General features: G+C 53.7%; 4 protein-coding genes across 4 annotated transcripts; 2 read left to right on the top strand and 2 right to left on the bottom strand.

Moving 5' to 3' along the window:
* Positions 1–350: 350 nt before the first annotated feature.
* On the bottom strand, positions 351–3,760 carry HRG_01423 (transcriptional activator of glycolytic enzymes domain-containing protein; the record flags this gene model as incomplete). Its single annotated transcript, XM_044859894.1, has 6 exons — positions 351–678; positions 748–1,015; positions 1,063–1,345; positions 1,401–1,974; positions 2,001–2,284; positions 3,575–3,760. The coding sequence occupies 6 exons, from the start codon at positions 3,758–3,760 to the stop codon at positions 351–353; spliced, it is 1,923 nt and encodes a 640-aa protein (XP_044726294.1).
* Positions 3,761–13,287: 9,527 nt separating this feature from the next.
* HRG_01422 (centromere DNA-binding protein complex CBF3 subunit) lies at positions 13,288–16,212 on the top strand (the record flags this gene model as incomplete). Its single annotated transcript, XM_044859893.1, has 7 exons — positions 13,288–13,334; positions 13,627–13,705; positions 13,783–14,265; positions 14,352–14,556; positions 14,664–15,976; positions 16,029–16,097; positions 16,204–16,212. The coding sequence occupies 7 exons, from the start codon at positions 13,288–13,290 to the stop codon at positions 16,210–16,212; spliced, it is 2,205 nt and encodes a 734-aa protein (XP_044726293.1).
* A 1,751-nt stretch (positions 16,213–17,963) lies between these two features.
* Positions 17,964–18,833, top strand: HRG_01421 (uncharacterized protein; the record flags this gene model as incomplete). The annotated part of the gene is made up of 1 exon (XM_044859892.1): positions 17,964–18,833. One exon carries the CDS (start codon positions 17,964–17,966, stop codon positions 18,831–18,833), a length of 870 nt encoding a protein of 289 aa, XP_044726292.1.
* A 5,605-nt stretch (positions 18,834–24,438) lies between these two features.
* Positions 24,439–24,886, bottom strand: HRG_01420 (uncharacterized protein; the record flags this gene model as incomplete). Its single annotated transcript, XM_044859891.1, has 2 exons — positions 24,439–24,556; positions 24,606–24,886. 2 exons carry the CDS (start codon positions 24,884–24,886, stop codon positions 24,439–24,441), a joined length of 399 nt encoding a protein of 132 aa, XP_044726291.1.
* Between the last annotated feature and the right edge of the window lie 246 nt (positions 24,887–25,132).

Genomic DNA, 25,132 nt, shown 5'->3' with positions numbered 1-25,132 from the left:
GATGTAGGCATGCATGCAGTGTAAGAGGATTAAATAGAATCTGCCACACTATACCTGCATAAAGCTACGCGGAGAGAATCCGGAGTCCTCGGTCCGCAGTACCCGCACGCGGCCAGCAGCGAACCTGCAGTCGTCGAGGTTGCGATAATTTGAAGCATTTTCTAGCCTTGACACACTGAAGCTACAGCGTTCCTTAGCGGATGCATACCCTGTTACAGGCCACTGTCGCTAACCGTAGCGACCCAGCCCCTGCAGGACGCGCTGGGGCACTTTGGCCGTCAAGGCCCTCGTCATTCTATCAGACGGGTGTTCAAATTTCCTGTGCCATCGATTTTTCGCTACCACCGACGTCAACTTGCCTCGACGTACGTCTGCGTCCCTCTTTCGCCTTGCCTGCCCTTTCGGATGGCCTTGAACAATTTGTCCAAAGAGCTGGGTCCACGTTCTTCGTCCATTTGCCTCGCCACGATATCTTCAGTTAAGCCGCCCAACTGGACCCGCCTCCGAACCTCATCGACGATGATCTTGCGCGTGGAAAAGTAATTCTTCTCTGCAGATGGCCGCCATCGAGAACCCCAGTCGCGCTCAAGAGAATCCACAGAAGGCATTTCGCCCCAGCCCTGCCGCCAGAGACGCAGCAGCTCCTGTACAGATTTGACAGAACGGGGGAGCTTGAAGCTCGGAGGTTCGCGCGGCCCAGGCGGCTCGCCATGCGCTCCCCCCTGGGCTTGCCCCTGGCCCGCTTACACCATTTCCTGCTGCTGCTCTAGAGGGAGCGGAGCGTATGTCGGACCGACCGCCTGCGAAGGGTCTATCTCGGACCCGAGGACCGCCTCTCGTGGAGCGCGGCGCCTCTCTTGATGAGCTCCTGCGACCTCCGCACGTTGACCTGCAGCACTTTGGCCAGGGCTGAAAGTGACGGTGTAGGTCGCCTGCGCAAACTCATGCAACTTGGTACATAATTCGTAAGAAGCCCCCAAAAGGTCTAGATGTCTTCGCTCGGCTAACTGCTCGGCTGTGACCTGTTGAGTCAGTACTGTGCGCAGCTTCTCCGCTACCGACGGGATCGCTTTTTGAATGATTGTGTATGGCTGTCTTCGTGGTCCCGTGTGCACGTGTGAACTTTGCTGGCGAACGCTTCAAACTCGGGGCAAGAGAAGACCGGATCCTGGAAGATAGGATGGTCAGGGTAGGACTCGCGAAAGAAGACCGCGTCCTGCAGGAGCACCTCTCGAAGCCACTCCAGGAGTTCCAAGAAGGCGCCGGCGGCCATGTTCTGTTCCACCCCGAGATCTAAGAACGGGCTACTGTGGGCCTCTTTCCATTTGTCGAGTTGAGGCCAAACCTGCACGAGTAGCACCACAGGCGGCCTTACGGTGGCCCGGGGTACGAAATAATACCTCCGAGTCTTCGTCGAACACGCTCTCAAGCTCCGATTCTTCGCCAAGGATTTCCTGGTTGATTTTCTGGTCTTCTGGTATCTCAACGCGCTGAATAAGCTCATTGATGGTAGGAAGCAGCGGCGGCTGCTCGAATTTCCCATCAAAATAGGTAAATTCGTCAAAAATAACATCCCTTGTCGAAATAACCTTTCTTCGTTGCGGAATCCAGATCCGGAAGATATTCGTCGAATTGTATCCAACCAGGTATCCTATATGTGACCGTGGATCAAGCTTCTGCCTCTTTTTCTTGCCTAGCTGTGCGTTAGAAGTCATGGCATAGGCTCTGCAGCCGTACGCCTTGAGCTGGGCATGCTGTTGAGGCCGATCCTTCTTCGTAAAGAGCTCAAGAGGTGTTTTCCAGTCTTCCGACGAATTCGGAGTTGAGTTTGTAGCCCTAGGGGCTCGAGGGGTTCGATTCCGTAGATAGCAGGATGCTTCCACGGTTTCTTTCCAAAGGTCGTGAGGAAGGCCTGCTACGATCCTCATCTTGCGAGCTCTTTCTGGGCCTGTGTGTTCGAGGCCGATTTCTCCGCTGAAATTCCCTTCTTTCGTAGCCACTTCTTGATCTTATTAGTGAATAGCTCTCCGTCAGACCGTACGATTTTCACCGTGTAGTCAAACCGAAGCTTCATCCAGCTAACGAAATCTCGAAGTGCGGCTAGGTGATGCTTTGACTGATAGGTCTTAAGAAAATAGGGGAAAACCATGCCCGAATATGCGTCTGTGATGAACATCACACGGACATAGCCCTCGAAATCAGGGGTAAGCTCGGTCCAGTCGATCCAAATCTCTTGGCAGGGCTCTGTGAAGGTATCCCAGTAGATTCCCTCGTCACGAAGAGACTGAAAAGATACCAGGCTTGCCGCGAATTTCGGACAATAAGCAACATTCTTTAATCGTAAAGCCCGTAATGACCCGTCTGGGGCCGTGACCGTAACGTTGACTCTGCCGTAACCTTCGATCCGGACTTCTGAATCCCCTGTTACTAGGTATTCATTTCTTGCTTTTCTAAAAGACCGGAATTTCGATAGGCTATTGCAAATATGTAGGGAGGCGGCAGAGTCTAGCAGGGTCGACTTTCGAAGAGGGTAGTTGGTAGAGGCGGTCGTTTGGCTGACTTTGAAGACAAAAGCGGGGTCTGCGTGCCCAACGACTCTCCCGACTATCCGTACCTTCGGTAGTTGCTAGGCCTCCTTTTCGTAACGAATCTTTTCCACCTTCTTTCTTAAATCTAAACTGTTTTCCAGGGCCTGTTGTGCTTTCTTCGTAAGGTCTTCATTCTTTGCGCACCAATCAGGTCGGTCTTCTTCAAAAATTGACCAACAGTTCGGTAAATCATGACCCTTAAGTGTGCAGGCGGGGCATCGTTTTTTATCGGTTTTCTCAGTGTTTTTGTTAGAGTCAGGTTTCTTCCCCTTTCTCTTCTTTTTCGGTCTTTCTTCAGAAGGGTCGTTTTCATCAACTTCCTTATCTGCTAGAAAGCCGGCACCTCTTTTAATTCCTCCTTTTTGATGATGCGGTTGTTGCTCTGCAATTTCTCTGATTTTTCTAGCAACAAGCTGGAAGGTCCAGTGGATCGAAGAAGGTGGTACTGCTGCTAACGTAGGCGTGCTTCCTAAAGAGTTCGGTCGAAGGGCTTGATAGACCCTGTGTTGAGCAGTAGCTGCTTCTTCATCAATTCTTCGGCTATCTTCGTAGAAGATAGTAGCGTATCCGTCACTCAGGGGTCGGATAACACCAGCTATATCTCGTAGCCACTGGCCTGTTAGCGCCTCAGTCATGAAGTAAAGGTCAGCTTCTTCTATGATCTCTTCCCACTTAGTCAGCCAGTCTAGTAGGTTAGTCTTAGTACTAGTACGAAGGTGACTAGAATACTGCTTCCTAATTCGGTCAGTCATAAAGCCGCGTGAAGGAGCGGTCGATGCTTCTAGCTTCTGCAGCCACTGTCTAAGCGTATCCCCTTCTCGAAGGGAGGTGAGTTTAGCAGTGCTAATAGACTCCGTAATAGCTGTCCTGGCTGCCGTGATTAGCTTAGTCTCGTAAAGGTATTCCTTACGCCTGCCCTCATATTCACTGAGTGCCGCAGAGTAAGCTCTTTGCTGAACGTTAGTTAGGTTAACGAATTGTCTGACGCCTTCTCCAAAGTCATCAAAAGTCGGGCGTATAGGTAGCTCCATGGGCTCGGAGCCATCTTCAAAAACAAGCTTATGAACAAGCTTATCTACTCGTGCTCGTAACTCCTTGACCCAACGGTCCCAGTCCTGGGGCTCCGTCAGAATCGTCCGCTTCGTCGTCGCCATGGCCGAGGTCTTCGACATCTTTAACAGCCGTGGACGGGCCGAATAGGTGGCGAGGATAAGCCGAGGTGGTGTGAAGCGTGCGGGGAAGAGGGGTTCTTTCTCAAGGTTGCAGTCTTGCCACCGGAAGTTACAGAAACAAGTCTGTTTCTCCCGGGCTCATAACTGTCGCGAAGGAGAGTGCAAAAGTGGGCATAAACGTGGATAATGGGACTTTTCGAGGGTCGAGTATCATACGATCAGAGGGTGTGTGTAACGCATGTGTTGATTCCTCTCCTCCGTTGCCCATTATCCGTCCAACCCTCCCTTTTTATATCCCTCAATGCCTCCCTAAGTTAATATCCCGTTTTCAGGTATAGTATACATTCTATCAGGAAGAGGGCACTTCTTGCCTCTTACTGAAGGCCACGTAAGTCATCTACGTCAGCACATTCAGCTCCATCTCCCCGATCAACAGCTTTCCGAGCTATAGGTCGATAGTTCAGTCTCGTGAGGTCCCCGAGCCAGTAAAAGAGATACCGGACTCCTTGGGAGATCCCGTTCGAATAGGAGATGCTCCGGACCCCGCAGTGGACCACAAACCTCCCTCCTTACCTGGCTTCGAGCTGTATTACCTAGAGAAACCTAGAGGCCTCACTTCGTTCGGACCTTCTTCTCGACATCAATGATGCAGGAATATACGACATAATCTGACACGAAGTCGATTGCATATGGACAAACTGGCTATGTCCGTACTCTCGACGAACTTCTGTGTCCTCTATCGCTACCATCGGTGGTTTGGAGCACCAGGACCCAATACAACGACGCGAGCCCTGTATCAAAACACGGTGGCAAATAACAGTAACTACAGACGCTCTATTTCAGCGTCGTAAAGCATTAACTGCCCGGTCGATTATCCTGTGCCGGGCCTTGCCGCCAAAGACAGTAGCATCAGAGATGCTAGGAATACCAATCGGCTAATTGCTCCAAACCATTGCAAACCATGTCCACGATTCGTTGGCAGTCGTTCTGGCCGAGATTGATGAGACTGCCTGCAGTACGCTATATTCTTCTTGAAGTCACCATGATTATGATCGCAGTGTTTAAGTGAAAAACCATCGGTGCGGTTCACCAGTTCTCGATACGAAACTGATTCGGGCACCAGACGACTGCATCAATAAAAGGTAGACGAGAAGAACAATATTGGTCCGAAAACGACGATCTTCGCCTCGACAGAAGAATCTGGCTTGACGCAGTGATATGTAAAGGCGCCTCTTGGAAAACCGAAAAGTTGAATAAGCTGTAGCTATGAGTGTACAATTATAGGGAGTGTATTGATGTTAGCTCTTATAAGACTTCCTAACAAGCTACTTTGCCAATGAAGCCCGGGGAAACGACTCAGTACTAAAATCACAGTGCTGACGTCTCCTGCCGAGCCGCCGCGTCTTCAAGAACATTAGCTGATCCATGTGACGAGAGGGCAAAGCCCGTTCTACTTCAAGTAAGATCCCTGTTCTATATGTAACAGAACCAGCACTTACGATGCCCCCTGCACTGCGTTCTCCCCAGCGGTAAACCCGTCGGCGTCGGCTGTAAGGCGCACACAACTAGACAGAGAGTGAGGAACGGGGTCAATCATTCAATTCATTGATCTCTGACGAGCTCCATCAGGGGCTATGCAACCCTACTTTTATAACCACGAGATGCCTCCCAGCCCTGTACTTTTCCCTGAGAAGTCACTCCAGCCAGTGGTTGGAATCAACCAGCCATCTACATGGGTCAAGCACTTTAGGCGCGTGAAAGGCTAGCCTTGCCGTCAAGTGAGTGACCTGGAGCGCCAGTAACCTAATGAAGCGTTCCCTATGGATTGAGTTAGAAATCGACAGACACACACACTCTGCGAGGATCGTGGGATCATGGTACGTACAAATTCTGGATTCGGGTGTCTCTATCGCCAATCATCAGCACCCAGTGTACTCACTTCGGCGATGAGACATACCCCTCTTGCCACCCATTATATTGCCCTGCCCATTGTTCCTTCGGTCTAGTCGTAGCTAGTTAGTCTCGTACCTCGCCTTCTCGGAAGGTCGACGCACATTTCGACGCTGAACTGCGCACCGCCGTCTGCGAGGCCCTGGTAGGCTCTATTGGGAGAGACAGAGCTGCAATCGATGTTAGCAGTTGCAGCTGGTATCAGTAGAGGTAGCAAACCTTGAGCCTATGGGGCCTCCGTAGGCCACCCTACTGAGGGCAGCGAGGATATCCGAGGAACGCCGGTCGTGGTCCCGCGTATGCGGCATAGAACGTGGTGGATGGCCAGGCCAGCCGTGGGAAGCACTTGCGGAGCCGGGAAGGTCGATTGGTGGGAACCCATCTTGGTCTAGGTGAGATCTCTGGGGGACAAAATGTTGGACTTGGTCGCTTTTGCGTTTCTGGCCCTGGCGGTTCGACCGTAGCCGTCCAATCGCAGCGCCTTGCTGAGGATAAAACATGGCCGACACAGGGCACGGAGTAATGCTCAAGGAAGATAGCACAGAGTCCTGACACCAGAGAGAGGATTGAACAGCCTGCGCGCACAGCTAACCGCTCCGACCTCCCTTTTATAGCCATGTTTGTCCCCACAGCGCGGTTCCGAAGAATGACACCCTTCGCCGTCGGAGAAGACATGCAGACGGCCCTGCGCCCGCACTTTGTTATATCCCCTCTGCGATGTTGTCTCGCGAACAGCCCCCAGGCTTTGGAAATCCTGCGCGACTGCCACTGCTTCGAGCATGGGATCATGGGAACGCTCTATTGCCTAGGCTTATATCACTGCTTCGTTACTTATATGCGTTAATTCCACGCATCACAATGACGCTCCAGCAAGTGAAGGCTCGCAGCATCCATCCAAAATGCCTACATGTAGGTCAGGGGCGGTTGTCTGATTCGATTCAAGGAGATAGACTGGACCATCGACCCCTTGGAGAATAACAATAAGTTACCTACGCGTATACATTGCCCAACTTCCGCGTCTTCCCATCCATCTACGAGCTACTGTGTATCATACCGCGTCATTATGTCTTCTAGTAGGGATACCAGCCCCGTGTCGTCTGTACCGCAGTCATTTGCATCCCGCCCACACCCCACCCCACCCCAGTTAATGACAGTCATGAGGCTACTCCTGCCACGTCCAAGGCCAGAGCAGACGAGACAGATGCTTCACAATGGGAATTTGGCATTGATTGGGAGAATATCTGGCACGGCGGCAAACGACTTTTGGGTGCCAAAATGAGACTTCGTAACAAAAGGGTCGTCGGTACAAAGATCAAAGAGATGTGGATCTACAGATACGGCGCGAATTTGGAGCATAGCGGAGTACTTTACTGGCTTTGCAGAATCTGCCACGGGAAGAAGAACTGAACTATTCGGCAGAGAGCTTGAAATTCGGCTACTTCCGGAGCATCACACCACGATCTGCTCATGGATTCGTCAAGTCGTCGCGTCCGGTCTCGGCTGGTACTTTTTCTCTTCCTGCAGGCCGCTATTGACATGAAACCTAGAACGCAAGGGCGAGACCGTGACGACTAGCAAAAGTGCTGCCACGCACTAGCGAGAATGGCCTGACAGCCTGATTTACTACATAAAGGTCTGATTATTTATCGCAAGTCCCCTAGACCTGTACACTAGAATGCAGAGCAACCCCCGGTGGGTCACCTCATTCGTTACGCCGGGCGACCAAGTTCTGCGGAGCAAGAGAAGAAAGCCGGTTAGACATAGAAGCGGCGTATATGCCGAATGCGGGCTCCGTGAGTTACTACGGGAAGAACGGCTGCGTAAACGGGATGTCTTTGTCCAGGTCCATCAGTCTGCCATTACGGGCGAATCGCTTGCCCCAGGCTAGGCGCCTGCTCGTCGATAACATTACCCTCAGCACCGTCACTCCAACGTAGCAGCAGGCCACGCCAGTGTTGCCCTCAACATCGGTTTAGAAGGGACTCACAAACCTCGCAAAATCAGGACGCACGGCCAGCATACTTGTATAGCTTTTCCTTCGGTGAGCTACTTGCTACCTGCACTGTTGGCCTGACGAGTGCCGCATGATGGTGCAGAGGCACGATCCAATCATGGGTGCATGCAGGCCACCACCAACACCACCGCTTGGCATGGTCTGGAGCATCGCCCGCGTCAGGTGCATGGCATCTGTTGTCCGCACCTGCGGACTGGAAAGGATGAGACAACGATCTATTGATGCCTGCCTGTCTAGCTACAGATGTGATGATGATCCGGGTCTATATAGACTCAGGCGATGGAGTCGCCGTATCCATGGAACCTTCTAGATCCGGCTGGAGTCCTCCAACAGCATCACATGTTTAGATTGCATAGCAGCCGCCTTTCCCAGGTCACCAGAAATCGGAGTTTTGATTCCGTAGCCGATGCAGTCCAATGTCAGCCAGCTTTGCCTGGTCTTATCATTTGTCCAAGGGGTGATGCCTCTCGGCCCCCCCCAGAAAAGCTATTTGTCCAACTGCCCAGTAAGCATCTCAGCTTTGCATTGGACCAGAAGGATTTGGAGACTCTTGTCGGCTTCGGATGGTCAGTTGACGGTATGCGCTCCGCTCATAAAGCATGATTTACACAATGGGCAGATGCTATGTTGCTTCAGGAACCATTTCTGTATACACTCCGCGTGGAATATATGACCACAACATAGCTGTCGGATCACGTCGACGTCTTGTAAATTTTCCAAGCAAATGGCACTGCGCGATTCGTTTTTGGCATATCAGCCTGGCTGCTTGACCCCGAAAAAAGGGCGGTTTAACTCACCAGACGATGGTGCTTGTATAATAGCGAGGTGGATTGGCAAAGTCTTGGATGTCGCTTTTCAATTTTCCATATGTTTTGGTGGATGCGACTGCATCAAGTTTCTTGATGTCCCTTGGCGCCCCCACAGCCTCTGCATCGTCGTCGGCGTCTTGCTGCGTAGTCGGGCTACCTATGCAATACCTGCCTGGACATCAACACCTACCGCCACAGCGGATCAAACTGCGAAATTACTGAGCCCGATGGAGGACAAACACACCGTAGAATCAAGAACAAAGCCACCAGCGACACGACGAGGGCCCCAGTGCCGATTATTATGAACCTAGGAAGCGCCGATGAAGGGTTGTCCTCAGCAGAAGTGGATGAGTTGGTAGCCATTTGAGGAGGTGGTGGACTGATTTTTCGGGTCTTTAGACCAAAGCTTTTTTTGTTGCGACTATTCAGTCATGACAGTGAATGCTCACCTTGCTGTCACCCGCCATCATCACAGTCAAACCTTCTTCTGCAGCCTAGGCCCCTAGCGCGATCGACATTTGGATGTTGATCGACTTGCAAGTGGATTATGGCTGCCGCATGGAAGCACTGGGTCTGCGGGGCTAAATAACCTAACACTTGTCATTATATGGCTGTGCCCGACGTTCACGAATTTTTGATCTTTGTCAGCTGCCAGCACAGCATCCGCTTGCTGCAAGAGAATGTTCCCGACCATTTTATCATCGAGGTTTCAAATTAACTGTGCAACGTCACACTGGGCGGATCGGTACATAGGAGACGTTTCAATGGAGTAATCAAACATGCACTCCTGATTTTCAAACATGCACTCCGACTTAAACCCCATTTGGAAGAGAGCCCCACCAAAATTTGGCGCGGCGCGTTCCCAACGCCGTGGCCGCCGCGGCTGCCGCCCGGTCGCATTCAATCAGCATTTAATTATCACCAACGCTGGAAGCTGCGTTCCTTGGAGTCGTTCAAATATATCAATACGCCCGGCCCGACCTATTTTCCGATATATATACAATGTGCACACCTTTGACTACCGCCCGTGAGATCAATCAACGCCGTGACTATGACTGTGACGGTGCCGGAGGATCCGTAGGATCCGTCTGATCCGTCTGACGCGGCGGAGGACGAGGCACGTAAGGGACGAACGTATGCCCGGCCTGCCTACCAAAATTGTATGGCGCCGTGTCCCCTCTGATCCCCTGGCTGTCGGGCAGGCTCCCTTGCCGTCCCTTGCGACTGTACCGGCGGCTGTGCCCACAGGCAGCTATCGTGATGTCCCTGTGCCGAGGGGGGCGGCCCCTGCTGCCACTGTGAGGGCGTAGGTGGCATCGGGTAGACGTACGATGCCGCCGGCGGCGCCTGTGTGTATACAGGCACATGTGTTGTAGGCGGTGGCATTACGTAGTACCCCCTGTGAGCCCGGCGGCGCCTGTGGAAGTGAGGGCATCGTCTGTTTGTATTCATGTTGCGATCGGTCGAATTCATCGTGACGGTTGTGCGGTAGGCGGCGGCGGCGGTGGCGGCGTTGGTGTGGTGTGCTGAATAGTTGGTGATAGCTTCAAAACGATGGCTTCAAAACGAACGAACGTGTGTGCAGAGGTGGCCTCGGGCGCCGGCGGCAAGCCGCGGCGGCCACGGCGTTGGGAACGCGCCGCGCCAAATTTTGGTGGGGCTCTCTTCCAAATGGGGTTTAAGTCGGAGTGCATGTTTGAAAATCAGGAGTGCATGTTTGATTACTCGTTTCAATGTTTTCGGTCGATGAAAACTAGGCTAGCGCGAAGGCAGGGCTGGACTATACAGAGGCAGCAATTACCCGAAAGAGTTTAGACCAAATGTACTGCGTTAGGCCGTTCGCGGTATCAGCTGGGCTAATGATTCCTTGTGATACTCTTGTCTTTGGCCCTCGAATTCACGTATTGGCCCCTAGTCTCCCGTTGGTTGGATATGCCGGAGTCAACTCCATGCAATTCCCGATCGTGCATGCAGCTTATTTAGTTTGCATAACGGACTTCGTGTGTGCCGCGCCCCATATTTATTTGGAACTCCCGAAAAAATGCTAGTTCTGCGCTAGGTAAGACGTGCAGTCTGACATCACAATTACGGATAGAAGCTTCAAGGCTATGGCAAGACCTTAACCAACAACAACTCGAACGGGACGCTGGCAATGCAAGTTTTGGCTCCTAGTCATTTTTCTCACAAACGGCTTCGAGACCCGCGTCTCCCACCGTCTCTTCCCCTTCTTCTTATCTTTGATTTGGCACTATCCTGGCGACGTCGCGACGACGTGTTAACTGTTAACCCAGCTTCTGGTTGCACAGCACCCATGCAACGAGTGCGCAACGCAACCACGGCACTGGATCACCCGGAATACAACCAACCAACGCAACTCAGTCCATCGCTAGAACAGGCGAGACCAATTTTGACAGAAACCTTAATACGAAATACCTCGACTTATTGAGACTCGAGCATTTCGACCGTAGGTGATGCGCTAGTTGTATGCTATTGGCTTCGACTTTTATCATCGCTGTCGCCAGCCCAGCATATGCCCAACCTCGATCTGACAGGAATCCGAAATACCGGCGTTAATTCCCATTTCCCAGTCTTTTGAAAATTGAAGCTGGGCCCCGCAATGGCAGGTCTTCCGGCCCGGCGGCCCCACCAACGGCCTCCGATGCCACGGCACCAGCTCCCCATCCTGACTGGCATGAACGGGCTTCCAGGCTTGAACGATTGAAGTTGCTCCGACGCGAACCAAGAGTAGGTGCGCACAGCCCCATACGTCAGTGTACTGCCTAACGAGTTGTACAGTGTACTCGAGTGGGGCCAGCACTCACGAGTATTCCGAGCATCCAGTCGCTGGGTCCAGGGTCGTCTTGGACTGCGAGGGCGGCGGTGTTCCCTCTTACTCTCCCAGTACTTTCGTCAATTTCGGAGGCATCGGACGAGGAGGCCGCGGTGGGAGGTCATACGGCCGCAGCAGGTCGGAATGAGTAAGGGCCACTCTGGGTGATAAATGGGTGAACAACAATAGTGCAACGAGCGGATATCCGGACAATAGGTCCATGTATTTCACGTTTTGGGTTTCGAATCGTCGCATAACGTGTACAATAGGCTAGCCCTCTATTCTCGCGAGGAGAGTACGTATTGTCGCTGAAGTGCGCCCGGGAAGGACGCTGTTTGGCGACGCAAGTTTTGATCCCTGGCCATTTTCTCGCAAGCGTCTCCGAGACCCCACGTCTCCCACCTCAGCACTCGCAGGGAGGGCCCGCAAACGCACAGCGCTCGTGTTTGTAGGCGGTCTGCCTAGTCCCGCCTCTGCCCGCGAGCCGGACCAGGCAGAAGGCGCTAGCGCCCTGTGCGCTCTTGGCGCGTTCGCCAGATGCCTGCTTGGAATCATCAACCTCTCTGCTTCCACGCCCCATCGAGGCCCACGATTAGCAGCAGAGCCAACCAAGACTGCCCGTCGTGTCCCGGCACCGGCCTAGCCGGTCAAAGAAGTGGTGGGGTATAATGGCCGGCCTCTTGTAAACACATTTCGGGGCCCATCGAATCTTCGGCCTGCCACGTTGAGGCGGCCCGCGCCTTGGCCCCTCCACTGCGTCCTGTGCCGGCTTCGTTGCCTTGAACGGCAACGGCGTCTGTACCAATCCGCCCCGTGATCCAGTGCCGGTGGGCACCCGCGGTGGCAATTGCGCTTTGCCATAAGCTTCCGCCACAGCCCTCGTTTCGTCCTGAAAAGATGTGTTCCACTGTGCCACGCCGTACGGTGCGACGACGACGACGACGGCGTGGTGTTTCCGCGTTGTCGAGAATGAGCAGCCAGCACGGGTCCGTCTCGATTCGCTCGCGTACGGCCGTCAGCAGCTCCTACCCATCCAGACTGCCCGCCAGGCCCAGCCTCTTCGCAATAACCTTGTAGTCCTGCGTAAATGTCGTCTCATTGTCGGTGTGGACCCAGAACACTGAGCAGGCCGGGTCGCGGCTCCGGCGGTAGGCATACTCGAGAGCGATCTGTGTTTTGCTATTTTGGTCGGCAGACGCAGTCTAACCTGGCGGCAGACTTACCCAGAGCCGCAGAAGGCCCGAGAGCCAGAAATCAACTTGAATCTATATTGCAGCATGTTGGCTTCACCGACAATGCGCTCCGCTCAGTAAACAGGCGATGAGATCAGGTTATGTATTCAGCGCGGCGGCTTCAACCGTCCGCAGCTAGGCATCCACTCAAGACCACACCGCCAGTCGTGTGAAGGGAAGCATCGCAGCTACTGACACCGGACACCACGTGAAGGTCTGCTGCTTCGTCCTGCTGCTTTGCGAGGCAGCATCCGGTGTGCTCACCGGAGGCTAGGGTCTAAGCACCAGCAGGGCATGAAAGCTCCTGGCAGGTATAAACCCTCGCAGAAGGGCATTAGCTCCGGCAGGGCATGGCAGCTCTCCGCAGGGCATGAGCTCCTGGACTGCGGTAATGGCCGAAGCACTTATGGGCTCTCGCAAGGTGCAGAGGCACCTCGCAGGAAACGAGTTCTGGACAGTCGTGAGAGCCGAAGCGCCTTTAGCTCCATCAAGGTGCAGAGGCACCTCGGGACACGAGCTAACGGTAGGTGGGCAATGGATGGCCATGAAGCGGTATAATCCACTTGGCTACTGGGAAAGCCCCCTGAAGCGGTTAGAAGCCACGTATAATTCACGTGGCTACTGGGAAAGCTCCCTGACGGGGTTAGACGCCACGGGCCTCGAGCTGTCGTAGTAACTGGCGCGTTACAGATATGCTGGTATCCAAGTACGTCCCTAAGAGTGATCAGCTGCTTCAAGGGTACGAATTGCGAACATGGCATACGTGACATTGGTAAGCTGCTTATCGGTGGTGCCCGCAATTGCGTCGTAATTCACTTAGACCACGTGACCACTTATCGCCCGCAAAACGCCGCCCGTGAAATCGTGTGCAGGACGCCTGATAAGTGCATTTGATAAGTTCCCACCCGACTTATCGGGTTTCCGGCCAACCCAGCCCAGACATTCGCCCCGTAGGAAGGTTGCCCGATCGACCGAGATGGCCGCGGACGACTCGTACACGGCAGCTGACGAGCGCGCCGTGCCGCCCGGAGGGCGGGCATCCAGGCGAAGAAGGACGAACAGCCGGCGAACACGGCGCGGAGTTACGCGGCGAAGCAGCGGGAGTGGAAGGCGCGTCCCCCGGCCGGTCCTCCACTTCGATCCCTGTCACGTACGGCCCTAGGCGGCTAACAGACAAATACGTATAGGCCTGGTGCCATACGCCTCGGGCTGCAGCAGACGGCTCGCTCTATAGCTGGCCCGACGGCGAGCTCGTAACGCCGGACAAGCTGGCGGCGTGGCTCAAAGAGGATATCCTGTTACGACGCGTTGTGCCGCCGCAGAAGAAGAAGCCGCGCGCGCGGGGTAAGGTTAGGGGCAACGGCAACGGCGAGGCCGTACAGGTACGGCAACAGCGTGAGCAGGAGCAGCTCGAGGCCGCGGCCATGGCAGAGGCCGAAAGCCTGGCCGAAGCTTTGGAGGTCCCCCTGGCCGAGGCCGCCGAGCTGCTCGCTGACGACCGCGAGGGCTACGTGCCACCCACAGGCCTCGCGACGGCTGCAGTAGACCTTACCGAAGGGTCTTTGCTTACGAGGGGCACTATCGACGCCTATATCGCGGCCGTTATCGAGCTATGGAGACTCCAGGTGGCTCACGGCAACGCGAATACGGAGAATCCCCGGGGCGCCGCCGTACGAGGATTCCTTGAGCAACGGGGCCGGCAGCGGGGAAGCACGACCGCGCCTCCTTTAAAGACCGCGGAAGCGACGGGATCCAGGCCGGCTACCTCCCGATGAATGGCTTCGGATCCAGGATCTCCTTCTCACTGGCGCCGCGTATACGCAGCAAAACCTCCGTACGCGAGTCGACCTCCTCTTCGGCCACTACTACCTCTTACGGGGAGAACCGCCGCAAGATGGAGCTTGCAGACCTATCCCTACTCGACTATCCGCCTTCGGAGGCCCGACCCCTGTGGGTGCCTGGTAAGCCTTTTACGGGACGGCAAGCTAAATAAGACGGCGAGGAAGGAGTTTATGGGCGCGCTCCGGCACAAGGACCCCTTATTCTGTACTCAAGGGCCCTAGCACAGCTCTTCTTTGGCGCTGGCACGTCGCCGGCGAACCACCCCGTCCTTCCGGCGCCGTCAGGACTGGTATCGGATCAAGGTCCTCGTCGGGCGGGACCGCGAGCAGGAGCTCGTACCCGACGCAGCTACAAGAGACCTGGCGTATCTTCGGCGCTGCCGGCCTTATCGCGTCGAAGAAGACGCACCTCCCGCGCAGGGTGGGCGCCCAGGACGCGGAGACCCATGGCACGTCGCTCGCCCAGATCTCGCAGGCCGGCCGCTGGAACCAGAGCGTGCTCTGCCAGGCATATCTTACGCACCTACCGCGGCAGTTCATGCGGATCGTCGCCGGCTTCTCGGCCTCCCCGGGGGACTACTTCCTCGCGCGTGCGGCTCACGAACCCCCGTACGTCTTACAAAAGCAGCTGTGGCCGTGGATCGAGGAGTGGGAACCCCGCTTTGAGGCGCGCGCGCGCCGGCAATGCTGGGCAGAAGGCGGTCTCGACGACGACGACCTAGCCGCTGACGGCTTCCTTAAGCTTATGCGGCGCCTGCGTATAGTACTTCTGCAGGACCTGGCCGTCCTACAGCTCCGCTACCCGTCGCTACCGTTCTTCGCCTACGCCCCTTTTAGCGGGCCCGAGTGGGACGAGTTCGCCGTCGCCGTGCGGTCCACCGCGGTAGGGGCTATGGAGCCGGTAAGCCTGCTCGTACGACGCGCGCTGCCGGAACTAAGCGGCGTCATAGAGTGCACGCGGGAGGCCCTGTTACAGAATAGTCAGCGGCTCGCCATCCGGCTTGAGGCCCGGCTGGACGGGATTCAGGGCGGCCTCGATGCCCTCCTCCAAGGCAAGGTCCCTATCACCTTTACCGGCTACTTCGGAGCCGGGTCAGCAGAGGCGCTGGCGCTGGCCCCGGCCCCGGCGCCGTCAACAGTACCTACCTTGAATCTCAATACAGCTCCGGCCCCGGCCCCCGCCCCAGAGCCTCTGGTACCAGGCATGCCTATCGTCACAGCCCTGGCAAGGGTCTTTACGGTGGGGGACGTCTGGAAGGAGTGGGAGGAAGGGTTTGCAGGTCAGAAGGCCGTACGGGAGCTGGAAGAGACGTGGGGAAGCCGCTGGCGCCCGGGGAACGGGGTCAGAGTGCAGTTCTGTCGTCGGAAGGTGATCTGGGACGAGCTGTTGGCCCGTATGGCGTCCGGCAAATGCAAGGAGGCGGCCGTTGCAGAGCTAGAGCTGTTACGCGCCGGCCGAAGCTTGAACCGACTCGTCGACGAGCTCAAACAGTGCCGACGGCGGGGCCAGGATCGGGGCCAGGGCCAGGGCCAGATGCGGGTACAGGTAGGGACCCCCGTGCCCGATGACCCAGGTCCAGGCCCGAGACCAGGTCCAACTCGAGGTCAGGGCCGTCGGGGGCGGAGGACCCGGCTGGGAAAGCGGACCGCCCCTCGTCGACGTAAGCCAGCCGCCTCGTAGAGTCTTTATACATATTTATATCCATGTAACTAGACATATTTTTGAGGATCAAAGGGCCGTAGGATCAGTGCATTACTATCTCGCAGTTCCTGTAGCCGAGCCTAGCCCCCCATTACCCATTCGCGGCGCTGCAATGCAAATATCTCGACGGACAGCAGCCTATACGGAGTGCTCCTCGACCAAACGCGCCGCCGGAGTGTAGTAGTCCCCCAGGCCCCGGAATGGCCTCGATTGAGCTGCTGGCCGTGGAGATATTCGCGTGCGCGCCGCCGGGCACTTATCAGATGGTAGATGTGTAATCGCATACGATTTCCCGAAATTACTCCGCAAATCGACCCCACGATAAGTCCTGCTTATGGCCTACAATCGAGGCTAGGGACAGGGGGATGGGGTTGAATTGGTATGGGGAGGAGGTGCAGGTGAGTCATAATGGTGACTGTCCTCTTTTGCCTACTGTTTCCCGGAAATATCCTGAACTGGATAAGTAGATGTAGGTGGCCGGATCTTCGCGACTGTAATGGCCTCGCCCCCCGAAGCTTTACGTAATTTGACCGCCGGAGTCCGCTGAAAGTGCTCCCATGGCGTCATATTGCCGTGGCCCATTTTGGACTTGCATTTACCACCGCCAGGCGACAGGCAGCTACACATCAGAGGTCTGCTCGTCAAGAAGCGGACAATTCAGCAGCTCAAAGGACGCTGGCAACGACGTGAAAAATAACGATTAGACACAGCAGATGTCCACATCGGCCTTACAACAGTGGGCCGGGCATGTCCAGAATGCTTTTTCGCTTCTTGCCAATCCGGTGCCTATCTCTAGAAAGCAGCCCTAAGTGGATAGGCGGACATGAGCGGTAGGATCAGCGCGAGCTCGTCAATATTGGTGCTTTACAGTACTGTATTACAAGGCACAAGTAAGATGAACCGCTGGTATACGATGGCGTTTCTCCTCCAGCGACCTATTGTCATGCCTACTTACTAGACGTAATCAATACGGCTAGAGGTATAAGCACTGAATAACTATTAAGGATGTTAATGGACTGATAATTAGGCGTAGATAGACTAATAGGAATTGGTTCTGTGCTGGAAGGCCACGGGCATGTCCGCAGATTCGGCTCATTGTGCGTGCTACCCTGGGCTGACCGATCACTTGTTGCCTAAACTTGTTGGCCCTAATGATTTGTGTCTCGCTGCTGGCATGAAGGCAGGCTAGCACGCGTGCTATTGGGTCCGCTGGGTGGGCAATGGGGACCGACCTCGCGCAGAACACACCATCCAATGTCGATGCAGCAACTGTAATAGACTGGCAACAGCTTATCCGATAGTCACATAGAGACTCTTTCACCAAGCTATAAATAAATTTCTCCTGCGTATATTGTCTCTTTGTTATATTCTATCTCGCCCCAGATGCTTGCCAGGCGAAGCCCACGCCTGAATTTCGCCGGGCCGACCAGTCGTTCACAGACTTCAGGAAGCAAGTAAGGGGCTACCAGCTAATGATCCGCTCAGGTATAGATAGCGACATAGAAGGCGCAGCCTAACGCGAGGTGTGCCACGATAGTACTTAAACGCACCAGGCGGAGGAGATTAACCTGGGCGGATGTTTCTTGTTGTGTTGGAGCAGACGGGACTGTCTGACACTGCACGTCGTTTACTGTGAGTCGATGTCAGCAGACTGTGCGATCCACGATACCGAATCTAGAAACTCCAGATAGGATCACATGATATACTTGGGCGAGAATATTACCTATAAGACCACGAGCCCCATCCCGGCTACACATGGCTCTCTCTTCTAATCCCCCATATGTACTTTACCCTCTCCCTTCGTTATACTTTTCCCTACAGCGCCATGAATGCGGAACAAGCAGGCTACGACAGCCTTACCAGTTGGTCAGCCCGAAACACAGAGGGTCAAGAATTTCAGCCATATATTCACGAAGCCAATACCGACGACTCCGGTAGTGATTCTCTACTTGAAGGTCACATTAGCTGGGAGGAACTAGCCTTACATAGCGAGGTCTTTGAATCCTGGGGCATACCAGCGGACAATGGAACCGATCATGGCGGCTCGAATGAACCTGCCACTGCAAGCACTACTTGCACATGTGCCACGCTCTTTGCTAAGATGGACCGCAAGATCAGCGACCTATGTTGCCACGAGCTCAACAGAATTCGAAGGCGGCTGGCCGCCATTAGCTCTCGTCTCAGCGCCTTAGAAGCTCAGGCGGCCCAACGGCGGCCAGACCAACTACCACAGGGGCCATTAGGGCGATTGCCGGATGAAGAACCACGCGCGCATCGCCGAAGTGGTGGAAGACCTCGGAAGGCCGGCCCAGAGCGGACGAGCGGAGCCGCGAAAGCAGTGAACACAGTCAAGCTCTTGCGGGTTTGGCTGGGACATAATCACGGGGACAGAAGCCATGAGTATACGTTTAAAGGATCAAGAGAGCCTGCCGAAGGGTACTGGAGGTCTGACACAATCGGTGCCGACACGACGCTCGAGGGAGCTCATTTCGCGCTAATGACGGACATTCTTTCATTGGAAGTTGAGATTAACAGCGGCAGCCACTTTCCCATAACGTTGCAATGGAACGATAAGAGCGAGGTCTTTGAAGGGCAGGATATGCTGGGGGAAATGAATCTCCTTATTAAGTACTGGGAGGTGTTCGAGATGCTCTGCAATCCCTATAAGGCATGCACGGAATGGCAAGTCTGTTAGGCGTAAGTGAGCGCAGCTCGTTTTCAGCGGTCTGCCGATCATGCGTTCCATAATGAGAAGAATAATTTGATGCAGATATTAGCGGAATGTTACTTTCTGCAAACAGTGTTGGGGGACTCGGGCAGAGGTTAATCTCGCGAAGGAGAGAGCAAAAGCGGGCATAAACGTGGATAAAGGGACTTTTTGAAGGTCGAGTATCACCCGATCAGATGTTTTTTTTTTATCTCTCCCTCCCCCGTTCAAGCAGCCCCTTTTATATCCCTCCACGCTTCTCCCAAGTTGATATCCCGTTTTCAGGTATAGTATACATTCTATCAGGAAGAGGGCACTTCTTGCCACTTACTGAAGGCCACGTAAGTCATCTACGTCAGCAACATCAGCTCCATCTCCCCGATCAAATAGCTCTTCTAGCTATGAAATCGATAGTTCAGTCTCTCGAGGTCCCCGAGCCAGTAATAGTTATGCCGGACTCCTCAAAGGGTCCCCGTTCGAATAGGAGATCCTCCGGACCCCTCAGTGGTCTAGGAAGAAGAAACAACAGTCTGCAGACTTCCCTTACCTGGTTTCAAGCTGTATTACCTAGAGAGACCTAGAGACCTCAACTCGTTCGGACCTTCTTCTCGACAGTTAAGGGATAAATAAAGTAGCCGTGGACGATGAAGCGGCATTGAACTATGAAGCAGGATAAAGCTTTGTGGGATGACGACGTCGCTGCTGCTGCGACTAAAGAAAGTAATGTAGACCATGCAACCATAGTCCCTTGAAAGCACGTCTGCATAAAATTATAGCGTCTACTCAGTATGCTTGTGGAGAAAACTGCTTGTCAAATGAACGGCCACACCGTCCACCTGGGCATATCTCCGTTAGCGATTCTTTGCGCTTGCGCGGCTACGGAGTAGAGTGTATTGAACCCCCAAGCGCCAGACCTGAGTTGCCAGTATCATCATGCCCGCATGGAGGGCTATAAACTGCGTATTCACTAAGCGAAAGTATAGGGCCTCCCTGTGTTTTACTGAATACCATACGAACGTAGCCGCCAGAAAATCGATGACGGAGAGATTTACAAGAAAATCCGAGAACTATAAGTCTACAGACTCCTTACTCGGAGTATTGCCTTGGCGTTTGGAGTGGAACACCAACGGAACTGAGCTCATGGCTGCGAATATGGCAGCCGTAACCGAGCTCACAAGAGGGCATGAACAAGCATCGACCGACTTTTTCTGCCTACAAGATCCATTCCGTGTCAATACTGCAACGGAAACGGCGGCAAGCAGGGTTAAAATGCGATGCAAAGCCTCGTGAGACTCTGTCGTCGGAATGTCGTTGGGTTACGACATACCGAGCGAGAAGATGTCTGAGTATGATTCGGCTAGCTCAGCTTTGGGCAAATTACGGAGCCTTATATCGTGTCGCCTGTGCTCGGGTTTTTAATGGCTGGACGTGGCGCCGAGGAAGCGCTACTGATGACATGGCGTGACCAAATGCGGAGCTAGTTGACTATTTATGCACCGTAAAGCCGGGTTCGAGGTTGGGCGACGCTACGACGCTTTATCTGTAGACGGGGCAAAGCGGACAGTGAGGGCCAAAGTCGCCAATTGGTCAAACGCTCTTGGAACGTCTCGGCTATCCATTACTTGGCTCTAGGCCATTAGTGAAGACCAACAGCCAAAAATGCATATAAGGCGCCGTAGACTACGGTAAGAAGCACTACAGGCCGCTCAGTAGTTCATGCTACTGTAAGCCCGCCAAGGGAGCTCAGACTTAGCCTCGGACTCCTTGCAAAGCGGCGGGGCCCGGAATTCCACTTGTTGGTCAAGCTTTGGCCGGTCTGTTAGCACCGAGCCGAGTAGCTGCACGATTCTACGACGTTTAAGAGATCTGCTCGAGGTCTTCGGATCCTTGAAATTTCTTTGACAACATCTTGTGACTCGCCACCTTAATAATCTACAGCCACTCTCAACATGCCTGACGACCGCGATGGGGACCACGGTGAAATAGATTGGGGCAGCGACCCTAGTGACCTCCTTAGCCAGGGCGACTGCGACGGAAGCAACATAAGTACGTTTCCAACCAACACTCCAACGAAACAATACGAGAGCAGCAGAGGTAGTTTTAAGATTACTAGAAGCTCGACTGATAATTTCTCAGCTCCAACTGCTACCGGCGCGGCAAACCTCAGCCCCATTATCCCGGACGATAATGCTGCTGTACCACAGAAGAGAACCATGCAGCAATCTAGTACACCACAAAAGCGTCAGTGCAATACAACTACGCCATTACGGGCCGTAGGAGCAATCCTGCATTTGAAGTCTGGGGTGGATTTTACGTTCCGGCGGGATGTCCGATCCCAGTTGTGGGAAGACCAAACTCGGCATGCCTGGCCGATGAGGTCACTGATGGCTTGCCTCGACAGCCTCTCGGTGCAAGTACGGGGGAAAACCGGAGATATTTTCGATCTGCAGTTCCATGGTGGTGCTTGGGAAGGGAGTGATATTCGGAGGGAAAGATTCTCATTAGATCGCCGCACAGTTTCGCGGTTGATAAAGGATGGGGCTTTACTATAGCGGAGTGTTCATCGAACCCTTGAAGAATAGCCTCTGTAGGGAGTACTCGGTCAAACGAGTCCACGATATCTGTTGATTCCTAGAACGCAGTGCTACTCGTAAATACTCGAGCTTTACTTAGCCTCTCATTTCAAGCACTGTCTACGGAGACTTGTCATGGTAAGCGCGGGCCTCGCTGTCCCGCTCCGAACTCCTCCTCTTCCGTCTTTGTCTTTCCGTCTGTCTCCCTTTAACGAGCCAATCCGCCTTCACTACTTCACTTAGCATAGGAGTTCATACAGAATTCAGCGAAAATTAAATGTTAGCTCTCAAGTGTAATGGGCACAGTACGATAATGCCCCTTAACTATATGTCTTTAACGGGATGGCTGTGTTCGTAAGTGAGGCTCGTAAACGAGCTTTTCCATCCTCACCAATGTTCTCCACCCACAGAATCTTACCAGTTATATCAATTACAATAAGTAAATACGATTTCAGGTGCCTGGTAGCCATAGAAAAGTTGAACAGGCTGCAGAGCTTATCGGACGGAGGATTTGTATTATAGCGGTTATTGCATACGATTTAATGCGTGACTTGCAGCAAGTGGACGCTAGAGCAGGCTAGAGCAGAGGAACACCGCGTCCTTGGACTTGTGTCGCCGCCAAAAGAGGATCGACCGCATCCACGTAAAATAAGCGTTTCACGGCCAGTGGGGAAGATGACGCCTGTGTGTCGGCCATTGGATAGGAAGTCTCGGTGATCTACCGAACAATCGCTCAGCTTCATCTCGTTCATTACAACAGTGACATCGCTACTTCAGTGGATAAGAGACGTAGTCTATCCCCCTTAGTCTAACAGGCTGAAGACTGGGATCATGGTAACTGCAAATATATAAACGCCATGCCATTGCCTCACCTGCTCTTTCCTCATCTACGTCTACATACAGCTCGATTCCGACATGAACGTCAGATTCCACGAACCCTTTGATGCCAATGCATACAGAATCTTGAAAGAGAAAAGCGCCAAGGGGAAGGCTGGAAGAGCCACCGAACGTTTTTTCGTTAGCCCTCACGGGACCGGCTGCGGCACCACATTTTCCGCCAAATACACGGATATGGTCAACAGTGGCGGAGAGTCTTCGAATCCCGACCCTCAGCGCGTTTCGGAGGTGCCTACTCCAAGCCCGTCTACTATTACAGTTCAAACAGAGGCGAATTCTACCAGCAAAGGTCCTGCTCTGCCTATTCGAGCCACAAAGGCCGGGTAGCTAACACTTGGCAGATGCAGAAATCATTACCTCTGACTTCGAGGAACAGACACCGGAAGTATCGTGGACCGGGCCTTCCACGATTAGAGCAACAAGTCCGTTTCAAGAGCGTGCTCAACTCTCTCCAGTAATCCGATCACCGCGTCCGGCCATCTACTATACGGAACGGCATGATGTCGATGCCATGAGCTCAAATGTTACGTCGCTCAAAGAAATATGTCATAAAACTGCAGCTCATGCCCAAGCTACGCCGGCAGCCGCTGTTAATGCGTCAATGTTGGAAACAGGAAGTACGGCACAAAGCTTATTAAGGGTACTGGAAGAGGCTAACTCGTAAGTCAGAAAATGGCGCTACCGCGTCGCCTAGAGAGTATAGTAAAAAAGGTTCATCTAGCTTGCACAACTGGCACAATCCCAGTCCGCGGCGCCAGGCCCCCCTCGACTCCCAGAGTTTGGGCATCCCCAGTATAGAGGGCTCTCTAGATATAACCGCAAACCTCGAGCCGACGAGCCGGCGGTCGTCTCCATGGCTACCTGCGGCTGACAAGTTTGCCGTACGCGATGGGAGCTTTAGCAGCAGGACTAATTTGGAGACTAGTGATTCCGCTTCTGATGAAGACGTCCATGACAGCATTGAAGTTGCACCGCCTCCGGATTTAAGAGACTATACCGCCTACATTAGGGCTGCAGACGACGCCGATGGTGAGACCCCACCAGGAGAATGGGAAGCCCTCCGAATTATTGGCGAAGAGCGCATTAGTGGAAAGCTGCACTACATGATAGAGTGGAAGCCAAGTCTCGTGTCCGAAGACGATGCGGGAAATGCGACACAGCTGATAAGAGAGTGGAATAAGCGGAAGGCCCGTATTCAGGCCGGTGTGCAGAAGAGAAAGAGGCAGAAACGGATGTCTATAGCGGATAATAGGGTTATGTAGTGCAGTAATCATGCACGAGGATTTGACGAAGGACTGTGCACCCATTCTGGCCGCGATTAATGAGACTGCCTACGTCCAAGGCAGCTGTATACTATGTTCTTCTTGTAACTACCACGACCATGATCGCAGTGTTCAAGTAGGACACCATCGGTGCGGCCAACCAGTACTCGATACGAAACTAATTCGGGCACTGGACGACTGCCTCAATAAACAGCAGACGAGAAGAACAATATTAGTCTGAAAATGAAGATCCTCATCTTAAGAGAAGAATCTGGCTAAACGCCGTGATAAAAACAGGCGCCTACTAGAGACCGAATAGTTGAATAAGCTGCAAGCCATGAGTATGGAATTATAGGGAGTGCATTAATGTTTGCTCTTATAAGACTTCCTAACAAGCTACTTTGCCACTGCCAACCGAGAAAAAGACTTAATACTAAAATCAAAGTGCTAACGTCTCTAGCCAAGCCGCCGCGACTTCAAGAACATTGGCAGATTCGTGTGTCGAGAGGGCAAAGCATGTTCTACTCCAGTAAGACCCCTGCTCTACATGTAGCAGATCCACCACTTAAGATGCCCCCTGCACTACGTTCTCCCCAGCGGTAAACCCGTCGGCGTCGGCTAGTCTTGTCGCCAAGCGAGTGACCTGGAGCGCCAATATTCTAATGAAGTATTCCCTATATATTGAGTTAGAAATCGATAGACCAGATGTACACACTCTGCGAGAGTCGCGGGTCAGGGTACGGACAAATTCTGAATTCGAGTATCTCTATCGCCATCGTTAGCATCCAGTATACTCGCTTCGGCGATAAGACATACCGCTCTTGCCACTCAATATATTGCCCTGCCCATTGTTTCTTAGGTCTAGTCGTAGCTAGTCAGTCTCGTAGGTCGCCTTCTCGGAAGGTCGACGCACATTTCGACGCTGAACTGCGCACCGTCGTCTGCGGGGCCGTGGTAGGATCTATTGGGAGAGACGGAGCTGCAATTAATGTCAGCAGTTGCAACTGGTGCGGGTAGGGGTAGCAAACCTTGAGCCTATGGGGCCTCCGTAAGCGACACTACTCAGGGCAGCCAGGATATCCAAGGAACTTCGGTCGTGGTCCCGCGTATGAGGCGTAGAACGTGGTGGGTGGCCGAGCCAGTCGTGGGAAGCACTTGCGGAGCCGGGAAGGTCGATTGGTGGGAACCCATCCTGGTCTAGTTGAGATCTCTGGGGGGCGAAATGTTGGATTTGGTCGCCTTTGCGTTTCTGGCCCTGGTGATCAGAACGTAGCTGTCCAGTCGCAGCGCCTCGCTGAGGATAAAACATGGCCGGCACAAGGCACGCAGTAACGCTTAAGGGAGATAGCAGAGAGTTCTGAAACTAGAGAGAGGATTGAACAGCTTGCGCGTACAATTAACCACTCCGACCTCCTTTTTATAGCCATGTTTGTCCCCACAGCACGGTTCCGAAGAATGGCACCCTTCGGAGGAGACATGCAGGCGGCTCTGTGCCTGCACTTCGTTACATCTCCTCCGCGAGGGTGCCTCGTGAATAGGCCCCAGGCTTTGGAAA

This window comes from Hirsutella rhossiliensis, assembly GCF_020360975.1.
Source record: "Hirsutella rhossiliensis strain HR02 chromosome Unknown scaffold00001, whole genome shotgun sequence".
NCBI classification, from domain to species: domain Eukaryota; kingdom Fungi; phylum Ascomycota; class Sordariomycetes; order Hypocreales; family Ophiocordycipitaceae; genus Hirsutella; species Hirsutella rhossiliensis.
Note: the sequence above shows the minus strand (reverse complement) of the source record. Positions and strands in the feature narration are given on the sequence as shown.